The sequence below is a fragment of the Sander lucioperca genome, chromosome 10 (genome assembly GCF_008315115.2).
Source record: "Sander lucioperca isolate FBNREF2018 chromosome 10, SLUC_FBN_1.2, whole genome shotgun sequence".
Classification (NCBI taxonomy): Eukaryota; Metazoa; Chordata; class Actinopteri; order Perciformes; family Percidae; genus Sander; species Sander lucioperca.
In genome coordinates this window covers 27325393-27349769 of record NC_050182.1, presented here as the reverse complement: position 1 = coordinate 27349769, position 24377 = coordinate 27325393, and the positions used below count along the sequence as shown (strand labels likewise).

At 40.8% G+C, this 24377-nt stretch overlaps 2 protein-coding genes across 5 annotated transcripts in view; one reads left to right on the top strand and one right to left on the bottom strand.

Moving 5' to 3' along the window:
* The window catches only part of LOC116049457 (potassium-transporting ATPase alpha chain 1), an 11309-nt gene extending 5538 nt beyond the window's left edge, over positions 1–5771 (top strand). The window contains exons 9-24 of the mRNA XM_031299121.2: positions 178–256; positions 403–522; positions 680–789; positions 905–1039; positions 1246–1438; positions 1657–1832; positions 1984–2120; positions 2367–2517; positions 2812–2980; positions 3294–3448; positions 3710–3833; positions 4160–4305; positions 4441–4574; positions 4956–5057; positions 5248–5339; positions 5447–5771. Coding sequence (XP_031154981.1) covers positions 178–256; positions 403–522; positions 680–789; positions 905–1039; positions 1246–1438; positions 1657–1832; positions 1984–2120; positions 2367–2517; positions 2812–2980; positions 3294–3448; positions 3710–3833; positions 4160–4305; positions 4441–4574; positions 4956–5057; positions 5248–5339; positions 5447–5475 — 2052 coding nt within the window. The 3' untranslated portion in view covers positions 5476–5771. The remainder of the gene's footprint in view (positions 1–177; positions 257–402; positions 523–679; positions 790–904; positions 1040–1245; positions 1439–1656; positions 1833–1983; positions 2121–2366; positions 2518–2811; positions 2981–3293; positions 3449–3709; positions 3834–4159; positions 4306–4440; positions 4575–4955; positions 5058–5247; positions 5340–5446) is intronic.
* Positions 5130–24377, bottom strand: LOC116049456 (DENN domain-containing protein 3-like). Of its 4 annotated transcripts, none has more exons than XM_031299119.2 (28): positions 24231–24377; positions 19864–20011; positions 18919–19093; positions 18644–18721; positions 18356–18471; positions 18095–18219; positions 17868–17979; positions 17519–17638; positions 17330–17428; positions 16308–16427; positions 14337–14452; positions 13980–14135; positions 13790–13886; positions 13586–13689; positions 13185–13372; positions 12874–13033; positions 12446–12641; positions 12145–12313; positions 11013–11272; positions 10758–10928; positions 10288–10417; positions 9548–9655; positions 9130–9269; positions 8383–8543; positions 8095–8231; positions 7606–7724; positions 7136–7273; positions 5130–6728 (listed from the first exon to the last, which is right to left on the bottom strand). In XM_031299119.2, the coding sequence occupies exons 2-28, from the start codon at positions 19945–19947 to the stop codon at positions 6510–6512; spliced, it is 3798 nt and encodes a 1265-aa protein (XP_031154979.1). In that variant the 5' UTR covers positions 19948–20011; positions 24231–24377; the 3' UTR covers positions 5130–6509. The 4 variants fall into 4 exon arrangements, with proteins under 4 accessions (XP_031154979.1, XP_031154976.1, XP_031154978.1 ...); XM_031299116.2 differs by having other exon boundaries at positions 18644–18724; positions 24231–24376; XM_031299118.2 differs by lacking the exon at positions 24231–24377 and adding an exon at positions 23311–23346 and having other exon boundaries at positions 18644–18724.

Genomic DNA, 24377 nt, shown 5'->3' with positions numbered 1-24377 from the left:
ACGGTGTCTAGTTTCCCTGTATGAATGCTCATTTGGGATGATGGCACCAATGCAAAATCACATCCTGTGTATTAGTAAATAGCATGCAAAATGAGTGTGGATGATTTAGTTCATCACATGTGCTGGAGGCTCTATATTAACCTGTCAGTCTGTAACAGCCTGTGTCTTTGTTAACAGGTATGTCTGTCACTGACTGCTAAACGACTTGCCAGGAAGAACTGCGTTGTGAAGAACCTGGAGGCTGTGGAGACATTAGGTCAGTTTGTCTTAACACCAGAAGCATCCTGTTCCTGACAGTTTTGTTGAGTTCAGGGACATAAAGGTTTGGTCTCTATTAAGTTATTGCAGCATGCATGTATGTACAGTGTATATGCGTTTAACCTTTAAACTGTTTGTGTTTAGGCTCCACTTCAGTGATCTGTTCTGATAAGACGGGTACCCTGACCCAGAACAGGATGACCGTAGCTCACCTTTGGTTTGACAACCACGTCCACGCTGCCGATACCACTGAAGATCAGTCAGGTATACGCATGAAAAAAAGTTATTGTTATTGTTAAAATCAATACAGGCTATAATAAGCTAACTTGTGGATGGTTATTTACACTATTACATGTTTTTTTTTAAAAGGTTGTTTCATGTTATTTTACATTTAAGTATTCTTTTATTGTGTGATTTCCAGGCCAGAGTTTTGATCAGTCATCAGAAACATGGCGTTCACTGGCGAGAGTGGCTTCCCTGTGTAACAGAGCTACATTCAGACCGGATCAGGAAGGTGTTCCTATTCCCAAGGTACAAGTTCAGCATTTGTTGTCTACATCCATTTGAGCTGGCAAAATGTCACATCTTGATGAAAAGATTTGTTTCTTTTTGTCTCTTTGGATCTCACTTTTACCATCTCATACAGAGGCTGGTGGTAGGAGATGCATCAGAGACTGCTCTGCTGAAGTTCACCGAGCTCACTGTGGGGAACATCATGGACTACCGTAATCGCTTCAAGAAAGTGGTGGAGGTGCCCTTCAACTCCACCAACAAGTTTCAGGTGAGAGCAGGGCTGTGTACCATTTTGATCAATTACTACACTGTAAACCAGATAAGTGGGCAAAATATTGAATATTGAATTCTATCATCTGAATTTCCTACTTTGATAATGTGATACTACTGTACTATAATCCTGGGATTCATGGTGGATCTAAGAGCTCTGGTTTATTTGATTCAGCTTCTATCAACCACCCCTCTCTTCTCCAGCTGTCTATCCATGAACTGGAGGATCCTCTGGACCTACGCTACCTGTTGGTGATGAAGGGAGCACCAGAACGTATCTTAGAGCGCTGCTCCACCATTTTGATTAAAGGCCAGGAGCTGCCTCTGGATGAGCAGTGGAGTGAAGCCTTTCAGACAGCTTATATGGACCTGGGAGGACTGGGAGAGAGAGTACTGGGTTAGGGAGTACTTCTTATGACCTTGATGTTTTCCCAAAACTATCATTTCCCTTTTCTTACAGTATATTGAAAAAAAACTTCTTTAATCTGAAGTTGTTGCAAGCAAATGCTACCATTTAGTTTTGTAGCTAACAACACATGAATTAGTACATAGACATCTTCTGCGATACACAATAAGAATTAACTATCTGCTGTTCCTTTTTTTTCCCACTTCCAGGTTTCTGTCATATCTATCTGAATGAGAAGGAGTTTCCTCGTGGCTATGCATTTGACCCTGATGAGATGAATTTCACCACGTCAGGACTGTGCTTTGCTGGTCTCATCTCAATGATTGACCCCCCAAGAGCCACTGTACCTGATGCAGTGATGAAATGTCGTACTGCTGGTATCAGGGTGCGTTTACATTGTCCCACATACACGTAAACGGCTTGTTTGGGCTGTTTTAGATTAAAAGAAATGCTTGCAAGAGACTGCGTTTTCACATTGTGAATTTATGTATATCTCCCTGTCTCGTAACTTTTTTTTGTATAACTTGTAACTTTAGGTTGTCATGGTGACTGGGGACCATCCAATTACAGCAAGAGCAATAGCAGCTAACGTTGGTATTATCTCAGAAGGCAGTGAAACAGTGGAAGATATAGCGCAGAGGAAGCGCATACCTGTCGAACAAGTCAACAAGAGGTATTTGCATAACTGCTGTCCACAGTGCTCATCTCTGTTACAAATCAAGGATCTAAGGGTCTATCCATTGCAGTATAATGTTTATTTCTTATGGTGTGACTACAACACAGAACTACAGAATCCTACATCGTCTTATAAAGATTGACACCAGATTCACTGGACTGTTGTGTCTGAATGCAAGCTTGTGCATTTGTCTATTTGTATGTAATGTAACTCTGTCCGTCACTGTGTTGTGTGTGTGTGCAGGGACGCCCGTGCTTGTGTGATCAGTGGTGGTCAGCTGAAAGACATGAGCAGTGAGGAGCTAGATGACGCACTGCGAAACCATCCTGAGATGGTGTTTGCAAGAACATCCCCTCAGCAGAAACTGATTATTGTGGAGAGTTGTCAACGTCTGGTAAATACACACAAAAACATACACACCTCTCACTTTACTACCTGTGCCCTCTTAATCTTGTGATGATTGAGTGACATTTATTTCATAATTTAAAAACAATATGCCTCCAAAGCAAGTTTCCTATACATATCATTTTAAGATTATCAAGGATAGAGACTATGAAGCTAACATTTTGTTTCAATGTGGAGGATTGTGTATTAGGAAGCAGCAGAAAAAAAGAGATTGGTTTGCATGTACTCATATCCATCTTGAGTGATCAGATTATGTTTTCATCTTTCATCCCCTCCCCCCCAGGGCTCCATCGTTGCCGTGACAGGTGATGGTGTGAACGACTCTCCGGCTCTTAAGAAGGCTGATATTGGTGTCGCCATGGGGATCGCCGGGTCAGATGCTGCCAAGAACGCTGCAGACATGATCCTTTTGGACGACAACTTTGCTTCTATTGTCACTGGAGTAGAGCAAGGTGAGACTTAAAAGAAAAGAAAGTCTGTGTGTTTTGACAAAACAATCTTAAAACTGAAGGTTCACAGTCTGGGTCTCCTGGATCTCCGCACGTGTGATGGTGTTCGTATGGTCGTACCCTTCCTCTGTTCATGAATGTCTCTGTTTTCCCTATCTTGTCTGTTATTTTAGATATTATCAATACATCTGAAGTGAGATTGCCATACAGTAGGCCTACCAGCCCCTAAAACTCAAATTTTTTTTTGTTACCACATTATCTTGATCCAGACTATAGTGGGCTATTTTATTGTGTGTGTGTGTGTGTGTGTGTGTAGGCCGTCTTATCTTCGACAACCTGAAGAAGTCTATCGCCTACACACTAACCAAGAACATTCCTGAGCTGACTCCATATCTGATCTACATCACCGTCAGCGTGCCTCTTCCTCTGGGCTGCATCACTATTCTCTTCATCGAACTGGCCACTGACATTGTGAGTAATTATGTCATTAGTACCAGTTCTTTTCTCAATTATGGTCATTACACTGGCTACTTCTTTTCATCAAAGATAATTGTGTCTATTTGTTTCACTGTGACCCGTACATTGTGATTGATATTGAATCACCACACACCCGCCTTATCCTTTACAGCGAGTGCTTTGGTGACTTTAATAGTAAATTAGCATCATAATCTTCCTCGCTCCTCCATCTGCTGTAAAGTGATATATTGCTTTTTATTTCCGTGTCTTCTGTAGTTCCCCTCTGTCTCTTTGGCTTATGAGAAAGCAGAGAGTGACATCATGCACCTGAAGCCCAGAAACCCTCGTCAGCATCGTCTGGTAAACGAAGCCCTGGCTGTGTACTCCTACTTCCAGATAGGTAGGTGTGTGTGTGTGTGTGTGTGTGCAAAACATGTATACTGTATCTTAATCCCAGTTACATTAAACTTAATACAACAGACAAACCTAGGTTACCTGAATGTATCTCCAGCTCTATGAATACATGTATAGCCCGCTAACAGACTTTGCTAGGCACGTCTTCCACTGTTACACCCTTGTACAATATAGCAGATAAGACAATACCTGTAACAAGAGTGCACTCAGAATCCCTATGGAGGAGGCTGAGACACTGTGCTCTCTGTATACGTTCTTTATATAGTATTGACCCGTTTTTCACTTCTTGTTTCCACTTTTTTTTTTTTCCAGGAGCCATCCAGTCTTTTGCAGGTTTTACAGATTATTTCACAGCCATGGCGCAGGAGGGCTGGTATCCACTCTTGTGTGTCGGCCTGCGTTCTCAGTGGGAGAATGTTCATCTTCAAGATGTACAGGACAGCTATGGACAAGAATGGGTTAGTACAGACTTCCTACCTCTCGACATATTTTGTCTCATGTGTTAATCCAACAGAAAGTGGTTGGTTCAAGGAATATCTGTATTTTTAATCAGCAAAGTAACCAAATAACTCCCTTATTTCCTCTGTTTACAGACCTTCAGTCAGAGGTTGTACCAGGAGTATACGTGCTACACTGTATTTTTCGTCAGCATAGAGATCTGTCAGATCTCAGATGTGCTGATCAGGAAAACTCGTCGTCTGTCTGTGTTCCAGCAAGGCTTCTTCAGGTCAGTAAAGACCCATCCAAAACACGCATCGCTCGGCATAATGTATCTTAATAGCCAAAGTTATAGCATTACCATTTACAGGGTTAATTCTGTGTCTGTATCATGTTAACATTTACACGTGCAAAGCTTATTTTCCATTCACAGTTATTGGAAGAATGGTAAGAACAGGAAAACCTGCCATTATTCCAACTTCAGTGTGTTCATGCATTATTCACGAATTGTTGCTAGTCTTGTAGTTACATCATTAAAAATAATTGGGGGAACTATACACAAACTGAGTATAGCATAGTTTGTGATTTATGAATAGTTTGTGTGGGCAATTGCTTGTGATTGATATCCATATGGGCATTTGTTTATTTTATTGTGTTTATTTGTGTGCAGGAACCGTGTCCTGGTTTCTGCCATAGTCTTCCAGCTCCTTCTGGGTAACCTGCTTTGTTACTGCCCTGGAATGCCCAATATCTTCAATTTCATGCCTATCAGGTAAAGGCACACAGTTGTGACCATCTGAAATCAAAGCTCAGACTGGATTAGAAGGAAAAAGTGGTCCGTGTGTTATGAATTGAGAATACAAATTTTAATTGAAACATCATGAATATGGAGCCTGCAGGTCATTTCCCACTACAATAATGTAGCCTGTGCTCTAATGCTACATGCTGTGTTTTCTCTCCAGAGTCCAGTGGTGGTTTGTTCCTGTTCCATATGGTATTTTAATCTTTGTCTATGATGAGATCAGGAAGCTAGGAGTCAGAAGATATCCAGGAAGTAAGCCATGAATCTTTATCCTTCCTTCGAACCATTCGACATCCTTTTATCAATCATCATTAACATGTCTGCAAATATTCAGTATTCATTAATCTCTTTTATCTCAGGCTGGTGGGATCAGGAATTATACTACTGAGACCAGAGAGGCTCTATCATCTATCCATCCATCCATTCATCCATCCATTCATATTCATGAAAGCATCATCATGCTGCAAACTTTGTGATGCGTGTATTTATATCTTAAACTAGTCTATTATTACGATTTTATTAATATTCAAGAATAAGTAAATAATAAAAATAAGTAAAATGCCTACATAAGTAAAAAGGTAATAATTACTGAAAGTCATCAATGAATAATTCACACAGACTTGTGTTCCAGCTCTTTGACTGTGGCTGCATTGTATTTGTACTAATAAAGAACTTGAAGACTGATGACGACCTCAAATCAATAACATTAGTATCAACTTGATTTTTGTATATTCTATATTGCTGTGTGTTTTTGAAGGTTGTATCTTTACTTGTTGTAGAGTTGTAGTTTGCATTTGATCTCTTCAAGAACATGGAATTCACAATCTATTCATTAAATCATGTTACAATAATTTTCTAAAATAGGCTGTGAAACAGGAGGCTGCATCCGTCTGGAGAAGTAAGCAACCTAGAGCAGGACTGCACATAGGCTTACACATAGCAGTACATGATAATACCTGAACATGTAATTTATTACCAATGTTTTAGAAAGAAACACAAATGACAAGAAGTTAATGATCTGCTCTGTCAGAAACCAAATCTCTGTCACATACAGTATATATTTGGTTTAAGGGCTCTCTTATCCATTAAAGTCTCAAAATGACATTTATTTTAAAGGATGCTTTTACCATTTTGTTTTAACCACCAGCAGAAAAACTCAATTACCATTGAAATATGTCTACAAAAAGATACTCCACCAAGTGAAAGAAAAGAACCTTCCTCTGCACCTCTATTCATTTTCACTCTTCATTTTGTCCTCCTGTCTCCACTCTTGCTCTGCTCAACCTCCCACAGGAAGATCTTGTTATCACAGTCAAATACCCAAAGTGTAAACATTTATTAGGTCTTTTGTATTAACTCACGAGTGCCTTTTTGCTACTTCTTCTCTCTTGCTTCACTTTTGCTTTCTCCATCTCTGTTTTGCTACTCGACTTTCCAGATGGCGATCTTGCCATCGTGGCGTGCAGAGCCACTCAGGACGTAGCGGTCCTCAGCAGAGCAGAGCGTCTGGATGCTGTCTGAATGGGCCTGCAGCTCCTTAGCCACAGTGTGGCTCTCTGCGTCCATCACCAACACCTGACTTCTCAGCTGACCGCCGCACTGACCTCCGACACTGCTCCGGCCACGACAGCCCACCCAGATCTGGGAGAAGGACAAGTAGCAGGAGATAAGTGATGATTGAAGAGGGGAAAAAGAAATTGAAAAAGGTGAAAAAAGGGGAGTCCACAAGACAGATGAAAACAAAAAATGCTGTTTGAGTTAAAAATGTACCTTAAAATTCATGACCACTTGCCTAATAGAAGGATACTTTCCAATATGCATGTTTGTTATACTATAAAAAAATATATTTTCACTTGAACACATATGCACCAAACAAATTAATCATTGCCAATGTGAATCCACTTTACTTCCTCAATAAGCAACGGCAGCTTTGTGTTCCCATGAACCACAAAAAAAAAATGGAAGTGTTTAACACACATTACGTATACAAACAAGTTAGCACTCAGATGTAACAGAATTTGCAGAATTTGACATGTATCATAGCTCACCTGGTCCTTGACTCGAATCATACAGGTGACTCCTGAACTGCCTGGCAGGGAGATTCTCTTAAATGGCCGTCTGTGGCTGTTAGTGTGCCAGAGACACAGCTCCCCTGAGTCTGCACAGCCCGTCCACAACTGACCTCGCTGGAACAAACGCACACAATAACGAGGAAGTGGCATCAATGCTGTTAGCATGTGCAAACATTTTGATAATGTGAAACAGTGACCAAAAGCATTTCATCTGTAGCCAGCGAGTTTTTATGCACACCAACATATTTGGCTGCCAAATCAATTACAATATGGTTGTATCAGCATATTCAAGTGTTGGAAAAAATTGTCAGTAAATACCTGAATTTCCTAATTGACTGACATGCTTGAATTGCTGATTGAAAAGCAGAGTGAATGACTGACTTGCTAAACCACTAAATGGAAGCCAACTTGCTTAATTGATGAACACATTAGGATAGCAATGTCACCTCTGGGATGACGATAAAGCTGCTGAAGCTACTGGGCATGCTCCGTATGTCATCAGGAAGTGCCATTCTTCTTTGTGGTGTCCCACTCTTTTTCAGTTCCACAATGCTGTCACTACAACCTGCACATACACAGATACTTTTCATCAAGCCATTATCAGGGTAAGGTGAGGTACATATTGAAAGTAACGAGCAGACGCAATTGGTCGAGTTCAGGCATGTTCAGAGAGGAATGTAGGTCTTATAGTTGCCATGCAGTTATATTATATACACTATATACTATATACACTATAAAATGAGGATAACTGCGACAGTAAAGAAAGAAAATTAACAGCCACGTTGACAGACACAGAATCAGGTACATTCAGCCAGGGAGCAGCGAAGAAGCTTGCAGTGGAGAGCAATAAATGCTACTGTAGTTTGTTATTTGAGTGTTGGTGTGTGAAAGAAACTGTCAAGGAGCAGAAAGCGCAGGAAAATGTGTGCACTTACAGCACCACAGCGCGCCATCATAGATCTGTATGGAGGAGAGACGGTCACAGCTGAGGTGGTACTGTCGCTTCACTTTGAGACTGGCCGAGTCCCACTGCAGAATCGTCCCATCACAGCTGCAGGAGTATGTCTGCTGACTGGGAAAGACAGTTTGAGTAAAGCTTTTAATTTAAAAAGGATGATTAAAACACTTTTCTATTTACACATTTAGACTCCCCTTTATAAAACTGCTTGTAATGTTTAACCTGATAAAACTGACAACTCAATGAAAGAAAACCATGTCTCCACCTGTTGTGTTTATCTCTGGAGTCCACTGTAAGTCCGGTCACTTCATGTCTGTGCTCAGTCAGCTGTTTGTTGCAGGACATGCTGTGAGTGTCTATGATGTAGATTACAGAGTCCTGAGAGCCAATCCACACCTGCTCCTGGACCAATCCCAGCATACAGTTCTACATAGAAGAAGATGTGACATCTCAGTTTCACTTCCCTTAGAAAAAGGCGGACTAACTAAGTCTCAAAAACAGTATAATAATATTACTGTATTGTATCTCTGTAAATACACAGTATAGATGTACAGTGTGTGCACCTGTTTCCATTAACTATGGAGGTTACAATAACTTCAACAGCAAAATTGTAATAAACATCTGCACAAAGAGATACAACTAATTGTATTAATGTGAATAATTTTGAAAGCATTTATTTAAATCCTAATACTTACTGTAGTTTCATCGAAACAACATTATGTTTAAATACAATTGTATTAAAGCCACTTTCTAACTTTGCAGCCTCCAGTAGTAGCAACAACAAAGACAATGTGGCAGATTTGAACAGAGGAGCTGAAAAATGTCTCTTTTTTCACATACATTTTATACATAGTGGCTTTATGTTGGATTTACTATATACAGTTTAAATACATTAAGTCTAAGAGAGTACTCCACCGATGTATCATTGCACTCCTATAACTTAGTCAGACTCATGATGGACAGTGATGTGTAAAGTTGGTGGAGTTCCTCTTTAACTAAATATACTCCTCACCAGCTGCGACTCTCCGACCTGGATGCAGTCCTGCAGCATGGACCAGCTAGCTGCATCAAACACAACCACTTTGCCCCCACTGAGAGCCACCCACAGTTTCGGGTTCATCTCACCCTCCAAGTCATTGCAAGTCAAATGACCTGAAGTAAGTGAGAAAGAGACAAGAGACCAGAGGACCAGTGAATTGTGATAGCTGTAAAAAAACAGACTGTGCAGCAGAGTGGTCCACAGCATTCATAGACGTCTTCAGTGGCAGTGACAAGAAATACATAGAAAAGATAATAATTAGTTAGTTGACACTTAAACACATTTGCATCACTATACTTATTGGCAGGGACTTTGATAGAAATAAAAAAAAAATTAAAAAAAATCAATACACACTCTATATCTCAGCATGCGTCAGTGTTGCACGCGGTACCTGGTGTGTAAAGCAGCACATGTACAGTCTGAGGTTCAGCCAGGTCCAGTGATGGGTTGATCTTGTGTTTTAGAGTCTCTGAGGTAGTTTGAGGCACCATCATGGGTACTGGTCAGAGACAAACACAATGAATGAATGAATGAATGAATGAATATGACAGAAAAGGTAAATGGAGAAGGCTATAAAGAGAGGCACAGTAGAGAGAGAGAGAGAACGAGAAAGAGAGAGAGAGAGAGAGAGAGAGAGAGAGAGAGAGAGTGACAAAGAAACAGAGAAACAAAGATTAGAGCTAAAACGATTAGTTGATTAATCAATTAGTTGTTCCACATAAAATTATACAGCAACTATTGTGATAATTGATTCATTATTTAAGTCATTTGTTTAGCAAAAATGCTAAATATTCTCTAGTTCCAGCTTCTCACCAGTGAGGATTTTGTGTGTTTCTTTGTGAGATAGTAAACTGAATATCTTTGAGCTTTGGCCTGTAGCAACCTTGGGCTTATAGACGTGATATTCTGCACTATTTTCTGCCATTTTATAGACCAAATGATCAATACACTAATTAATCATTATTATCATTAGTTAGTCTGAGTGAATCATTCGTTCGATTAGACGCAGTTCTATAAAGAAAAGATGGCGACTCAGATTTTGATTCAGCCTATAAGCAAAATGATAGTATTTATTTGTGTGTATAGAAAGAAAAAAAAAGATCAAGAAACAGTACAAGGGTGAGCCCAGACCTTCATGTTTGATCTTATCAAAGTAGGCCAGCTTTGAGGCAGCAATGACGGACCTCTGTGTCCGCAGGCAGCCCATGACAGCATCCATTAACAGGACGTTGGTCAGAGCCTGAGTCATGTACTGAGGGTCCTAAAGACACAATAAATAAACCATGTTAATGGAATGTTTAACAAAAACATTGAAAAGTGACTTGTGTAGTCCAAAAAAAAGTAACAAAATCACTGCTGTAGTGGTCATATTAGGTTATATGGAAGAGTAATGGTGAGGTCACACTTACACAAGTCTCTGCAAATATTTGTTATTTTATGTATTCACTGTAATTGAAGCCACAGGTCAGAGTTCACCATTGTACAAATTTGACCTGTGAATGTGCACAGTGGGCCCAAACAGTGTTGTCTTGATAGATAGTGGAGTGTTTGAAAATGGAGAGTGTATTGTTCCAGTGGTGTGCCGTCAGCCTTTGTTGTACCTTATGCTGGTCGGCCATCTTGCGCCCGGCCCACATCTCTTTCACCACAAGGTTCCAGAGTTCCGTCTCTGTCTTCAGATTGGCCTCAAACACCTCAAGCCTACCAGATGTTTCGATACGAAGGGAAGGAATACGCACAAGTAGAAAGGGAGCTGAGGCAATCTTCACGTCCTGCACAAAGATGGGGGAGTAATTTATTGAAACAAGAGTGCAGATAACATGATTTTAGAGAAAGGGGATTAACACACACTTGACCTGTATGTCTCTGAACTTTGTGATTTCCAGGAAGCTCTGTCGTCCCACAGTGAGCAAGAACAGACGTTTCTGCGTCATGGCAATTTTACCAACCCCATGGGAGGTCTTGACACACGACGACAACTTGTAGACACATTCACTATTGTCAAGATGGTCGATGACCTCAGGGGGCAAGTTGACGTCTTGTGCCTCGGCCTCCGTCTCCTTCCAGAAGGTGTAGAAGATTTTGAAGAGTTCAGGGTCCACCTGCTTCAGCTGGCCTGGGAGGGATGGATGGATGGATGGATGGATGGATGGATATACAAGACAAAGACACGGTGACACATTCGGTGGGGGAAAAAAAACATGCAAATACAGCTGAAAACATTCCCACTCGCACAATCAAGTTATTTCCACATTCAACCTCAGATATCTCTGAATAGTGCGTATTATCGTTCATGTGTTACTAAATGACCGTCTGAATTCACATGGCTCATGAGAGTGGCTTCAAAGACTTTGTGTAATACTTCATTTCCCTCCAAAGATCAAGTGCCTTATCTAATATCTCGTGATGTGGCTGACTGAAAGCAATAAATTATACCTACACATTATCAGCACATTAGAAAGCTGATAAATGTTTTGTTGCAACACCAAAGCAAATCAGTGCACTTATATACATATACATATTGTAAAGAGGTTTATTATTCATCTAAAGAAACCAACAAAAATGTGCTGTACAGCCTTAGCGCAGAGCATTAAAGAAGTGCAACAGATCATCTAACTGTGGCTTGATTCAACCATCACAACAAGTGATGTAATCAATTAAAAATTATTTAATTTAATGCTGGTAGAGAAAATAATTACTGTATAATCACGTGTGTCCAACATGTCGGCTCAGAGCACATCTAATCAGAGGATTCCGAAAAATGCCTTCAAGATTTACTCATCTTTCACCGTCGATTTGGACCTTGAATCAGCACCAGTGATGGTACACAATTTTTAGCACTTCGCCTTGACTCACACTGCTGGTTGCAAAATACGGCATTTGTAAGTCTGAGGTTTGATATTGCAAGGTTCTATACAATTCATAAAAATATAAAATATCAAAAGAGATCTCTAAACCACACACATGAGCCTGCCTGTCCTCACTTACCATCAGTAAGAGCATCAAATAATCGGTGTATGGTTGCTACATCCTGAACAATCCCACACTCCTGAACGCAACGCACAAACTCTTCCTGAAGCAGATGCTTTCGGGGAAGCGCAAACTTTTTAACGTGGTCATCAGGCTGCACCAACAGCTTCTCATTCTCTGTCTTCACCTAATAAAAGGAGAACAAAGATGATATCACATGTATCATTACTAGTTTATCACCAACAAAGGCAGACTTGAGTTTCTCCCTAAAACCACCACTTCTACAAGATGGGAATAATGGTTGTGTAAACTGACTGGCCTTGAGTAAGAGTCTCCTGAGTTCAGGTCGTTTGTCAGCTTGCTGCCTCTCATCTCGGTGCAGTGTGTCCACGAGCCATGTGACCAGCTGTGTGGGGAAGATGGCGGTGTCCGTCTTGTAGAGGTTCTGGAAATCACCTAGAGCGTCCAGCCGCCGCCAACACAATGTGTTAATGAAACCGCGCAAGTAGTAGAATCTGCAGAGGGGAAATTATTGTAATCAAGCATCAAGTCTTTGGAGTAACAACGTTTTTTAGTGGAATAAAGAAGACCAACAACTGAGAGTGAAAATAATAAACAAGAAATGCTGACAGACCAACAGTGTAACGTTGTTAAACACTTGATTGTACAAATTAAAATGACAGGAATGACAGGGTTGTTCCTGGAAGGATGACAAGAGGAGCCTAAGGAATAATAAAAGCAGAATACCTCGCCAGCAGAGTGGAGTTCTCTTTTTGGACAGAGAAGATGGCTTTGCCAAGCTGCTGGATCAGCTCACTGTAATAATTTTGGACAGAGTTGAAGGAGAGAGAGGCTGGAAACTCTGGGAGCTTAAACACATTTGGCAGCTTAGGAGGAGTTCTCAGCGCTAGGAGACAAGAGGTAGGGAGCGCACGGAGAACATGTTGGGAGGAGGGGGCGAAGGCAAGAAGGGGAGAGAAACAAAGAAACATTTAATCTTTTCCAGCTACTTTGTCTACAGTATATCCTGACAGTTTGTGCCTCTGCTGCAGTCTCACCGGGGTCAGACAAGATGATCCTGGTCAGCAGTGTGTTTCTTTGGAAGCTGATAGTTTGGTCGTCTCTGAGGTTAGGGAGGCTCATCCCCAGTCTCTTACTCAGCTTGCTCTCTGTAATGGAGCTCTTACTCCGGGCTTGAATCTCCTGCACGGTGGGTCTGCGTGGGACCTTAATCATGGCCTTCATCCTAGACGACACATGATAGAAACAATGCATTACTTTTATTTTTTATTTGGTACCTCACCACTCCAAAATGTTGTCAGTTGTTTGGCATAAACATATTAACTGTTTGACTGACCCCTAAGCTTAAACTAATGCAGTCGAATACAACCAGTACAACAGGTGTTGGTGACCTTTATATTATCAGTTCGTTTGAGAGTTGATGGGTTTAATAACTTACTTCTGCATCTCAGAACGAGTGCTGAGTTCCAATCGAGCAAAGTTGTCCATTTTCCTGTTGAGACGATCCCTGAGGAAGCAATGGAAGATGTGTGTCTCCAACACCTGCAACACAGCCATGTTCCTTTGAAGATGAGCACCTGGTCCTAAGTCCTAAGTTAAAATAACAGAACAATATTACCCGTTTTACCAAGTTAGTATTTACCTTTTTGTAAAACAGCTGTTCAGCTGGCTCTCTGGTTTTCAGGAACTCTTCACTGTTAAACACTCGATGTTCATAGTTCAGATGACTGCTAACATCCCTATTATATACATACATGTATCCATTAACAAAATACATATTTTTAGGAGAACCATCCCATTAGATCTCAGTACACAAAGAACACACACAGAACCTGAATATGTTGACAATCAGTTCTAGTGTGATCCTCTGGATGTCGTGGTTGAGGTTGTGTTGCCACGCTCTTCTCTGTGCCCGCTGCTCACTGATGTCAGCGCAGCTCGCATGGTGGCACTGATGCAGGTCAAAATGTATCTGCAGGGACTGACACCTGCAGAAACACACTCATACTGTAGAAACTAATAGAAACTCATTCATATCTCTTGTCAAGTTTAAGAAAAGGATCAATAAAGTCTCACATCTACTGTCCAAGTCCAAATCCAAATAGCACTTTTTTAGGTTTGTTTGTTTGTATTTCTGTATAGTACTATTAGAATTTAACACTAGTTGTATCATTCTTGACAGTGAGCACCTCTGTGTGAAGCAGTCTGCAGCAGCCGGTGGAAACTCTGGTAGGTCAAGAGTCTCAGAATAAGAAGTGGAGACACTTCCGTTATCAATGTTGATTAGGATCAGATCATCTGTTTCCTGGACAGAGGAAGATCGAGAATAAAATCAATCCCTTCCTCATTTTATTTGTGAATTAACTGATAAGCTTATTTTGTAAACAAATATGACAATATTTTAACAAAAAACATTATTTTTGTGATCTAGGAAAATGTAGTCAACATTTGTGAACATGACCAAAAAGAAATGAGTCAAATGTAATGCTAAGTATTCAACTGGAACTGTGACTAAAACTTGCTTAAACTGTCTAAAACCTGCTGTAGATAACCTTAAAGTTTAACATTTATTTAGATGAATAAGTTGCTTTGAGGCCAGAGACCTAAAACAATGGCGGCCCTAATCCTCTCTTTCCAGCTCTCAGCGAAGGCGGTCGCTTTTTCTCCCTCTCCCTCCCAGGCCTACCCTGCTTGCTATCTTGTCTTGTGTTGTCTGCTGTTAACTTTTTAGAGACTCTCCCTGCAAGGCTCTACAAATACCTAAAAATCATGGAATTGATTAACTGGTCTCTCAACGCAATTGACACTGTATTCTCGAGGAGGAGCACTGGTTCGGGTGAGCCAGCATGTCCTGACGGAAATTTGCTGCGGGGTATACGATGGACGGCTGGGAGAAATGGCGTGTCGTGTGTCTCTCTGCTCTTTCCGTGGAGGACGTTGAGGATATCTACCTATTTGGAACCCTGATAACTGGAATGTTGCTGATTGGAGGATGCTTCGCTCTGGTTTATCGAAGAATTGGAAAGACTTTGGTAGCTGTCCAAAGCCCAAGGAAGCTGCCTGGCCTGACTGAAGCTGTCGGAAAAGCGATCAGTTTGCAAACTGGAACTATTAATCGCGTGATGGAAACCAACATGGTAATGACCCGCGGCTTGGATACCATCATGAGGAAGGTCATGGATTTGGAAAGAAAAATTGACCAGTTGAACAGTGTGTAGTTGGACAATAGAATGAATGTTTAAATTAGAGCAGCCATTCGCGTAGACAAAACAAATTTAATCTTTCGGCTCCCTTATCCTGAACGGCCTTGCCAAGGCCGTATCTTGGAACAAACAGTCACCCTGTTGGGGCTCTGCAAGCGAGATGCTCTTGGTTCCTCCCCCGTCTTCCCCACTGCCTGCTGATTGTCGTATCGGTTCTGGACTGTTCAAGGGTGTCACCATGGCAACGTGCTGTGTTTTCGCTATAACATTCTGCGGACTGGGTCACTAGTGGGACTGCCGGGCTGTGCGTTTCTCAGCAGGCCAAACTCCCCCAACCTACCCTCTCCCCAGTCCAACGCCTTCGCAGCCAAATGTGCAACTGTACATTTATGTTATGTTATGTTATGTTATGTTCAGCAGTGCAAATGTACTGTTTGTGTGCCTATGTGCTGAGGTGTTTTTTTCCTGTTCCCACACTGTTCTTATCTTTATGAGGATAGTCTGTGAGTTGCTTTTTTTCCCTCTCCTCTCCTCATGTGATGCTGTATTCTCCCTGCGAGAGTTAAGAGAGAGTTGTTTTGGCGCCGCATATATGGCGACTCGGTGTGTCTGTGCGTGTTGCTTTAATGTGACATGCACCTACAGCACCAGGACAAATTCCTTGTGTGTGTAAACGTACTTGGCAATAAAGCTTTTTCTGATTCTGATTCTGATTCTGATTCTAATAATCCAACCAAGTCTGAAGCAGAAGGCTAAACTCTGTCCTTTCACTTTCACTCACTCTTTTCATCATTATTTCTGAATCAGAGATGGATATTTTGGATGAAAAAGGTACAATGCATTTAAGATATACTATCAGTAGGTTTAATGTACAATCACCAAACAGCATTCCCATTATTCCCTTCATTTTCCACTCCCATTGGAGGTTTTAACTGATTTGGAGGATCGTGTACTCACAGCAGCAACCTCTTCAAAATGACTAAGATGACAGCCCATGAGGAAGGCAGTAGGAGCCATGAGAAAGTCCAACATGCCTCTGGCCAGGACAGGAACATATGGCTGCTGCCACGACAGAGGCTGGAAGAAAGATTAGTGAGGCATGGATGGACAAATTAATGGATCAACAATGTAAATAACAGATCGCTTGATGAAGGATTATGAAGGATTGAACACCTTTTATTAGATATTAGATATATCAAGTCACATTTTCTATACAAGATTGGTCTTAAATTGCGTAAATGTGATTTTGTCATGTTCAATAATAAGGTACTATTTCAAACTGAATGTAATGGCTTCAAATTCCATTATTATAATACAGTATTTACTGTATTATGCTGTAACTTCTTTCACAATGTGCATTCAGTTTCACCATCCAAAGATACACGTTAACGCAAAAGGGGCTTTTATTTTTTTTCCTGAATATCAACAGATAGTCCCGGCTTGTTCAGAATACGATCTCATATTGTACTAAAATAGTTCACCAAAACGTGTTTCTGAAAACATTTTAAGCGAGGAACAGGCCATGCAGTTGCTGAATCTGTCTTCATTTCAGATCGACAAAAGTCAGTTTAAAAGATTTTCGTCAGATTTTGAGAGACTCTAGTCACGCTCATCCCACTCATCGTTTTCGGATTAGCACTCTACCAATCAAATTGGTCATTTGAGTCCGACTGCCAGCAGTGCCCGCCTTCCAATTCAACATGTCAAATCGGCCAAAACGAAGGCCGACAGCCCCTCCGACGGACGACGGCACGGAACACACCCAACAGACTCGAGTCACTGACCTCGCCAGACTGTCCGACGGACGATTATCGGCTTGGTCTGTCTCGGTCTTAAGACCAATGTTTGAGTCTTATTTAAAAAAACTTAATTTGATTTGAGCAAAGTATTAATGACAAAGTATTAATGATATCATAGTTATTTTAATTAAATTTAACACGTGCCCTTTGCAGATATGCAGACAAAGATGTTCAACTGACCTGCAGAAAAAGCAAGAAGCTCTCTGCCACCAGCGTGAGTCTGGCCCAATCAGCAGAGAATAACACCACGCGCTGCTCCTGCAGGAGACAAGATAGCACCTACAGAGGAGGGGACAGACAATCAGAGACAGAGTTAATGTGAGCCTCCTCTTGTTTCACTAACAGCTACACAATAGGTGTGTGTAGTACCTGTAGTAGTTGCTGTGGCCTGAAGCAGATGAAAGGCAGATGGAGGTCTAAATCTATAGCTGGGTGGTCTTTGTCTTCTCTGGATGGTAATACAATGGTCAGAGGACGCAAGGTAAACATCTGCAAAACATACACATCATTACAGTTTGTGTTCTTCTGTCTGGCTGTATCACGGTCAAAGGATGCACTAAAAATTAATATATACGCACGCACGCACGCACACAACATGAACCTGATAACTCCTGGCTCATGATACTATGAGTGTAAACATTTTAAGGACCACAGTAACCACAGAGTGTAAACACACATATACACACACACACACACACACACACACACACACACACACCAAATGTAGTTGTCCAGGAGGGGGAATAGGCACCAGTGCCAGTTTGGCTGCAAACTCCTTCACTGTCTCCTCCATGTCAGACAAACAACATGTTCTTAGCTGGATTAACAGACTAACAAAAAACAAAGTAGAACAAACAGAAAGAGACAGAGATTGTGTTTGTGTTTTTTATAGTAAAGCTAAACCGATTTAGTTAAGCACTTTAAATTTAGCACACTGCTTCTCACCATGACAGACAGTCTTTGAGTGCAGTGAAGTAAGGATACTTGGATATGACACAGAAACTGTAGGCAGAGAAAAGTGTAGAAAACTTAAAGGACCCAGGTCCATTTTGGAAGAAAGACGTCCCTTCCTGTAAAAACACAGTGAACAGTGAATTGCTTTTAGTTATGTTTTTTTGTAATCTTTCAATGTCTGCATTAGGTTAGATATCTGATTGTAGCAGTAAAACATAGTTGTGTGTGAAGTATTATTTGAGTACTGTGTACCAGTATCGGTCGGTAACATTGCATTACTACTCCATGAGTCTTGTTACCAAAGACATCAGTGAAAACCAGGAAGTGGAATTGTTCATCTTTCTGTTCATTGGTTACTTGGAGCCCATCTGGAAACAAGAAAAAAAATATCAAAACATGTTCACACATACTGTAGGCATGATAGACTACAATTACAAGATGTCAGTTTTGCACTACTGTATGGCTGAACAACATGCATTTAAAAAATCAATTATCTCCATTTTTTAACCAAATCTGTGCATGCCAGGGAATATCAAATACCCGGGAAGCAGAGTTGAGGTAAAGCCATGAGATCAATGTCTTTAGTGACACTGACATCTTCACTACCTCCTCTTCCGCCTGCTAAAATGATATCAAACAAAATTACACAAATCACCACTGATAACATGGGTAGAGTTAGGCCAGGGACAAACTAAAAACTTTGAAGAAAAAAACGTGTTGTATTTATAAAAAATATATATACAAAATCCTGTTGTGTTGTCCTGTTGTATGGCATGTGTGGATAGAAGTACCAGACCAGACAAGCAGGTACAGACCTTGGCTGGGAGCTAGTTGTTCCCTTTTCTTTCTGAGAAAGGAGCGCCGCTTCTTCCCATGTGACCTCACTGCTTCATTCTCAGCGTGTGGTCTGTTAACGAAGGGAGGGGCCAGGACATGCAGTACCTCCGGCTCCAACAGAAGCTGCTCTGGAGTTCCATTATTGTTAATGGCCTGAGTGGGAGATAGGCAGGGAAGGATTGGTGGGGACCTCTATTCTTATCATAATTAGCTTTGATACATGTATTAATCTACATTACACGTATTCTACATACAGTCATGTGGCTCATTTAATAGAAGAGACAAAGAAAACTTAATTAAAAAAAAAATGCTGATTACATAATCTTGAAACACTTGAAAAGGGTGACATGGCTTTTTTTGCATAATTAGCATGAGGGCATTATATCGTCATTATTATTATTATTATTAAGGCATTATTTTTGTTGTCTGGACCAATGGGTCACTCTCCCTCGCTCATTGCACAATTATTCAGTGCCAAAGATGGTCTTTCTCGGTGAGTCTAAAATAGCAAAGAGACTTGGTAAACGGGAATCTTCAGAAAATATTTAGATTTAGATTTTCTTTTTAACAATTTTTTGGGGGCAAATTTTGTTTTTATTATACTGACAGTCAAGATACAGAGGTTCCTGGCTGGAATCCAACTGGGAATGTAACCACTGGGCCACCAGGATGGTCAAAATGGCCAAAATGATCGTTTATATATCATAATATATTAAGAAAAAGGTAATAAAACATGGGGTTTACCACTATTCACAACAACTCAGAAATCATGAACATTCTAGCAAAAGAAATTAATCTCATAATATAAAAACAACAAAATGGAATGGGGCTGCAAACACAAGTTATTTATTCTATGATGAAAATACCACTACCCATTTTAAGTTTACAGTACATCAGTCATATGTGTGGGTCAGGGCAAATACCTGGTAGACCTCCCTAAGTTTGTCGCTAGATGCTCCTACTACCACACAGGCTTCCAGCAGAGCAGGAGGCAGATGGTCCGCCATACTGACACCAGCCCAGGACCCAGTGGGACCAGTAGAAAAGGGGCCAAGGTGCTAACTCAGACCGCTGAAAGTAACAGAGAAGACAGAGAAGTCAGTCAGAGAGAGGAGTCAAACAAAGAAAGGTATACATGAAGAGATAGAGATAATGGAAATGGCTTGTGTGTTAATAAGGCAGACAGTTTTCTCATCTTCATCTTTCTGCATGAGAACATCAGCTTAATAAAATCCCATGACACATGAGTGCTCGTTCCAGCTCATTATCACCACTGCTGTTCTCATCAACAACTTCTGAAGGCCCAGTGAGAATTTTTTTCCACCAGAATCCTTCCATGATGCAATTATTACAGCTACGATAATCAGAATCTGATCTAATTTGGTTTTGTGAATTTATTTGAACCAGAGATTACATGGTGCAATTATCATATTTCCCACATTGTTATTTACAGGAGTTGCACAACACTGTATAATTCAGGATAGAGCTGAAGATCTTTGCCCGAACGGGTTCGGTCTTAATTTCTATCATGTTACACGGGCTCGGGCCGGGCTCGGGCATGCGCAGTAAACGAGCGGTCAGGTGAAGCGTTTCAATTAGCGTGAAAATGGAGGTGAAACAGAGGCTGGCTTCTGGAGGACTTATTTTATTTCTTTGTTCCAACTTCCAAGTGGCCTATAGCCTACGTTAGTCATGAATAAATTATGTTAAAACGTGTATAAATTACTCATTCTTGACGGAAGACAAAAGAGCTGTGTGCGTGCGGCGCAGTCTCTTTTTTCTTTCTCTCCCTTTTCCGCCGAGTGGTGCGTGTGCCCGCTCACGGAGTAAAGCGCGTGTCCGTGCTATTTTCCGACATGCACTCTAATCACTGCTGATAGACGGCCTTTTGTACAGTCAGGCTGTAAACTAGTTCGGGCTTTTAAAAATCTGTCAATCAAAATATACTTTTCGGGCTCGGGCCGAATTCTGTCGGGCTCGGGCCTTGTCGGGCCGAACTTTTAAGGCCCGATTACAGCTCTAATTCAGGATATACATTTCTCTCTATGGCTGACATTCTCCAGTGTTCACTGTGTTTAAAGGTCCCATGACATGGTGCTCTTTGGATGCTTTTATATAGACCTTAGTGGTCCCCTAATACTGTATCTGAAGGCTCTTTCCCGAAATTCAGCCTTGGTGCAGAATTACAGCCACTAGAGCCAGTCCCACAATGAGCTTTCCTTAGTATGTGCCATTTCTGTGTCTGTAGCGATTGAGGAGGAGAGAGGGGGGGGGGCAAAGTGGAGGGTGGGGGTGTGGCCTTGACCAACTGCCACTTTGCTCGTTTGAAAGCCATGATGTCTCTCTCTCATGGGTAGGTCAAATTCTCTGGGCGGGGAAAGCAGAGAAAGGGGAGGTAATTCCAGATCGGCCCATCTGAGCTTTCATTTTCTCAAAGGCAGAGCAGGATACCCAGGGCTCGGTTTACACCTGTCACCATTTCTAGCCACTGGGGGACCATAGGCAGTGCTGGGGGAACTCATATTAATGTTAAACAACCTCATGAAGTGAAATGTTCATGCCATGGGACCTTTAAAGCTATATTGCGTAGTTTCTGTCTCCCCCATGAGGAATTCTAAGTAATGACAACAAAACTGTCGGCACGTTCACATGATACGAGCCTTCCGTGATCACCCAACACCCCCACCCCTCCCCCACGCAGCTGCTAGTAGCCACAGAGGACACGGAGAGTTAAAAAAACATGATGGACTCTTCAGGTAATTATCTTCACTCGATTTTCTGCTCGCGAAAGTCGCCGGAACATAGCCATACTGAGAAATACAGAGGGAGTTGTGTGGAGCTGATAGTCTTAATTAGCTTTGTAGCAACTCATTTGGCAATGGTTCGAATTTAACGGACGTTCATTAATATAAAAAAGTTACGCACTAAAGCTTTAATACAGAAAATAAACTAGCAATTAATACATTTTCAAAATGTGAAGACAATGTATTGAAAAACTCAACAAAAACAAAAAGTTACTACATGGATCAATTTACAGATATACTATAGAGCTGAAGATCTTTGCCTGAACCCGACGGGACCCGACGGCTGTAAACGGAATTCTGTCGGGCCGAACTTTTAAGGCCCGATTACAGCTCTAATATACTATATCTACAACTGAATCAAAAGTTTCACATCTCAAAACCTGAACAAATCAAATCAAAACTATCTACATGGCTTAATACCACTAAGAATGGCATTACTTTCCCATAAATGCTGTCCAAAATGCAGTATCTTTTCTATGATGTGAGGGCAACCAATGATAAATTTGTAAAGCAAGTCCTAAAATGAGCAGTGTAATTTGTGGATTTTGAATGTACTTCATGACTTGTACTACCGTACAATGTCTACATTCATCCATCTAATACACTGTGATATTGATTACTGCTGTGTAAATCAGTCTCTGGAACAAAACACTGTTGCCAGATTACAAGCTTATCATCTGTAGTTTGTGGCACCATGAAGTTCCTGGGAATCCATATGACGAGAAAAGGAAAACAACTGAATTAGTTAAGCTGATTCAAGCTATGTGAAGGAAATACATGAAACAGGATGTCATTCATCATTTAATTAGTATTTTTCACCACACATCCACATAATGTGATAAAGCACAGACACATTATTCCACATCCCATCTTTGCTGATTTTTTTTCGTCTATGGTATACTGCTTTTTTCTTTTCTTTTACAACTGAGTCACCACAGTGAGGAGCAAATTATTTTAAATCACATTTCCCATGCTTCTTGGTCTAGTCTCTTCTTGGAAAATTAGGCTCATGTGTGCAAAGGAGGACACGGACACACACACACACACACACACACACACACACACACACACACACACACACACACACACACACACACCAGGCCACAATTAATGAGCAGCATGGATGAAATGTTAACATCAAGTCCACCTTTAAACAGTCTTGCACATTTCACAGAGGCAGACTTGTTGCGAGGTGACAAAAATATCGTAAGACTTTTTTTTGGCTCCATAGGAAAAATACGGTTTGCTTAAATATTTATTATGGTTTTATAATTATTTTACGGTTAAATTGTCCTTAAAAAAATGTTTGATCATTGCAACAACCAATTGTAACAATGTAGTACTGTTCACTGGTTTGAAATTAAATGATAACTAATCTGCAGGAATGTCCAGCATAACTGAACTCATAACCCATTAAATGAACATGCCACATGACCTGCTGCTGTCCCTCCATTACTGGTCCAAGGATGTGACATGATCATAATCATCAATACAATCATATGATCCTTGACGAACAGGGCACATTCCACATCAAACCATAACAACACATTAATAGTGTTAGCCTACATCTTCTGATAGGACACAAACACACAACAATCTGGTGGTCACGCTCGCAATGGAATTGAAATTCTGCTTAGCCTGTAACAAATGTGCCCTTAAAACACAGGAAAAATGTTTGGAGTGGGGAAAACTAACACAAGCATTTACACAAATAGTAAGTTGACAAGAAGGACAACGGTCATTTGTGGCACAAGCTGGCAAACAAAAACATGATCTGAAAAATATTTGACCTTCAGGATCAGTTAGATGGAAATAAAAAAGTAGTGCAGACAGAGCAATTGCCACTGTTTGATGTCTCCAACTTCACATGCCACTCCTTTGGTCTGCTCCCAGGCAAATACAGAATATTATAATTATTATATATTATAATAGGGTACTATTCAATTTTAGTCATGTACATCTTGAGCAAAGCCACATGACTTTCTTTTTTCTGCACAATTGTGGCTGAAAATAAAGCTAATCTGAATCTCACCTGTAAAGGAAATACTGAGTGACTGTTTCAGTTGTTACGCTATGGCATATAGTTAAAAATAGGCCAGTGTCACACAACATCAAAACAAGAAAATCATTGTTTACATAATCCCGCTTTAAACTAATTTAACCCTTTAGACTCGAATATGTCAAGCTAACATCACTGAATGATCCAAAGTAACTGTCTGCATCGTGTTACAAAATATCATTTTGTAGGCACATTGCAAGGATACAAGTTTAGCAAATAATGTAGAATTTAGCAAAGTTTTACAAATTAAAGTTCGAAATTTAGCTGATACTGTTTTATTGCAGCTGCGACACGTGAGGCTGAGTCACAAGCTGTACAGGTGAGAGGATGCTTCCAGTCTACCTCGTGACTTGTCAACAATATAACGTTAAAGTAAAGTCTTTAAAGCTGTCATTAAAAAGTTAGACTTCTCTTTCAGGTTACTAACCTCATCACAGGCTACCGCGCGGCTCTTAATTTATCCCCCTTCACATTCATGGCAGCAGTCCGAAACTAGAGTCACTCCAACAGCGAAGCAGACTCCTGCTCGACTAAATGGCACGAGCTCATCGCTTCCCATAGATATATACAGTTC

Excerpts from the sequence above, each read along its gene's own strand:
- LOC116049456 (XM_031299116.2), bottom strand. The coding sequence starts at position 19,947 with ATGGCGGACCATCTGCCTCCTGCTCTGCTGGAAGCCTGTGTGGTAGTA. Across the intron at positions 18,472-18,643 it reads ACCTCAACTCTGCTTCCCGG|ATGGGCTCCAAGTAACCAAT; the intron begins GTATTTGATATT and ends TCTTGTTTCCAG. Across the intron at positions 6,729-7,135 it reads TGATTCGAGTCAAGGACCAG|ATCTGGGTGGGCTGTCGTGG; the intron begins GTGAGCTATGAT and ends TCCTTCTCCCAG.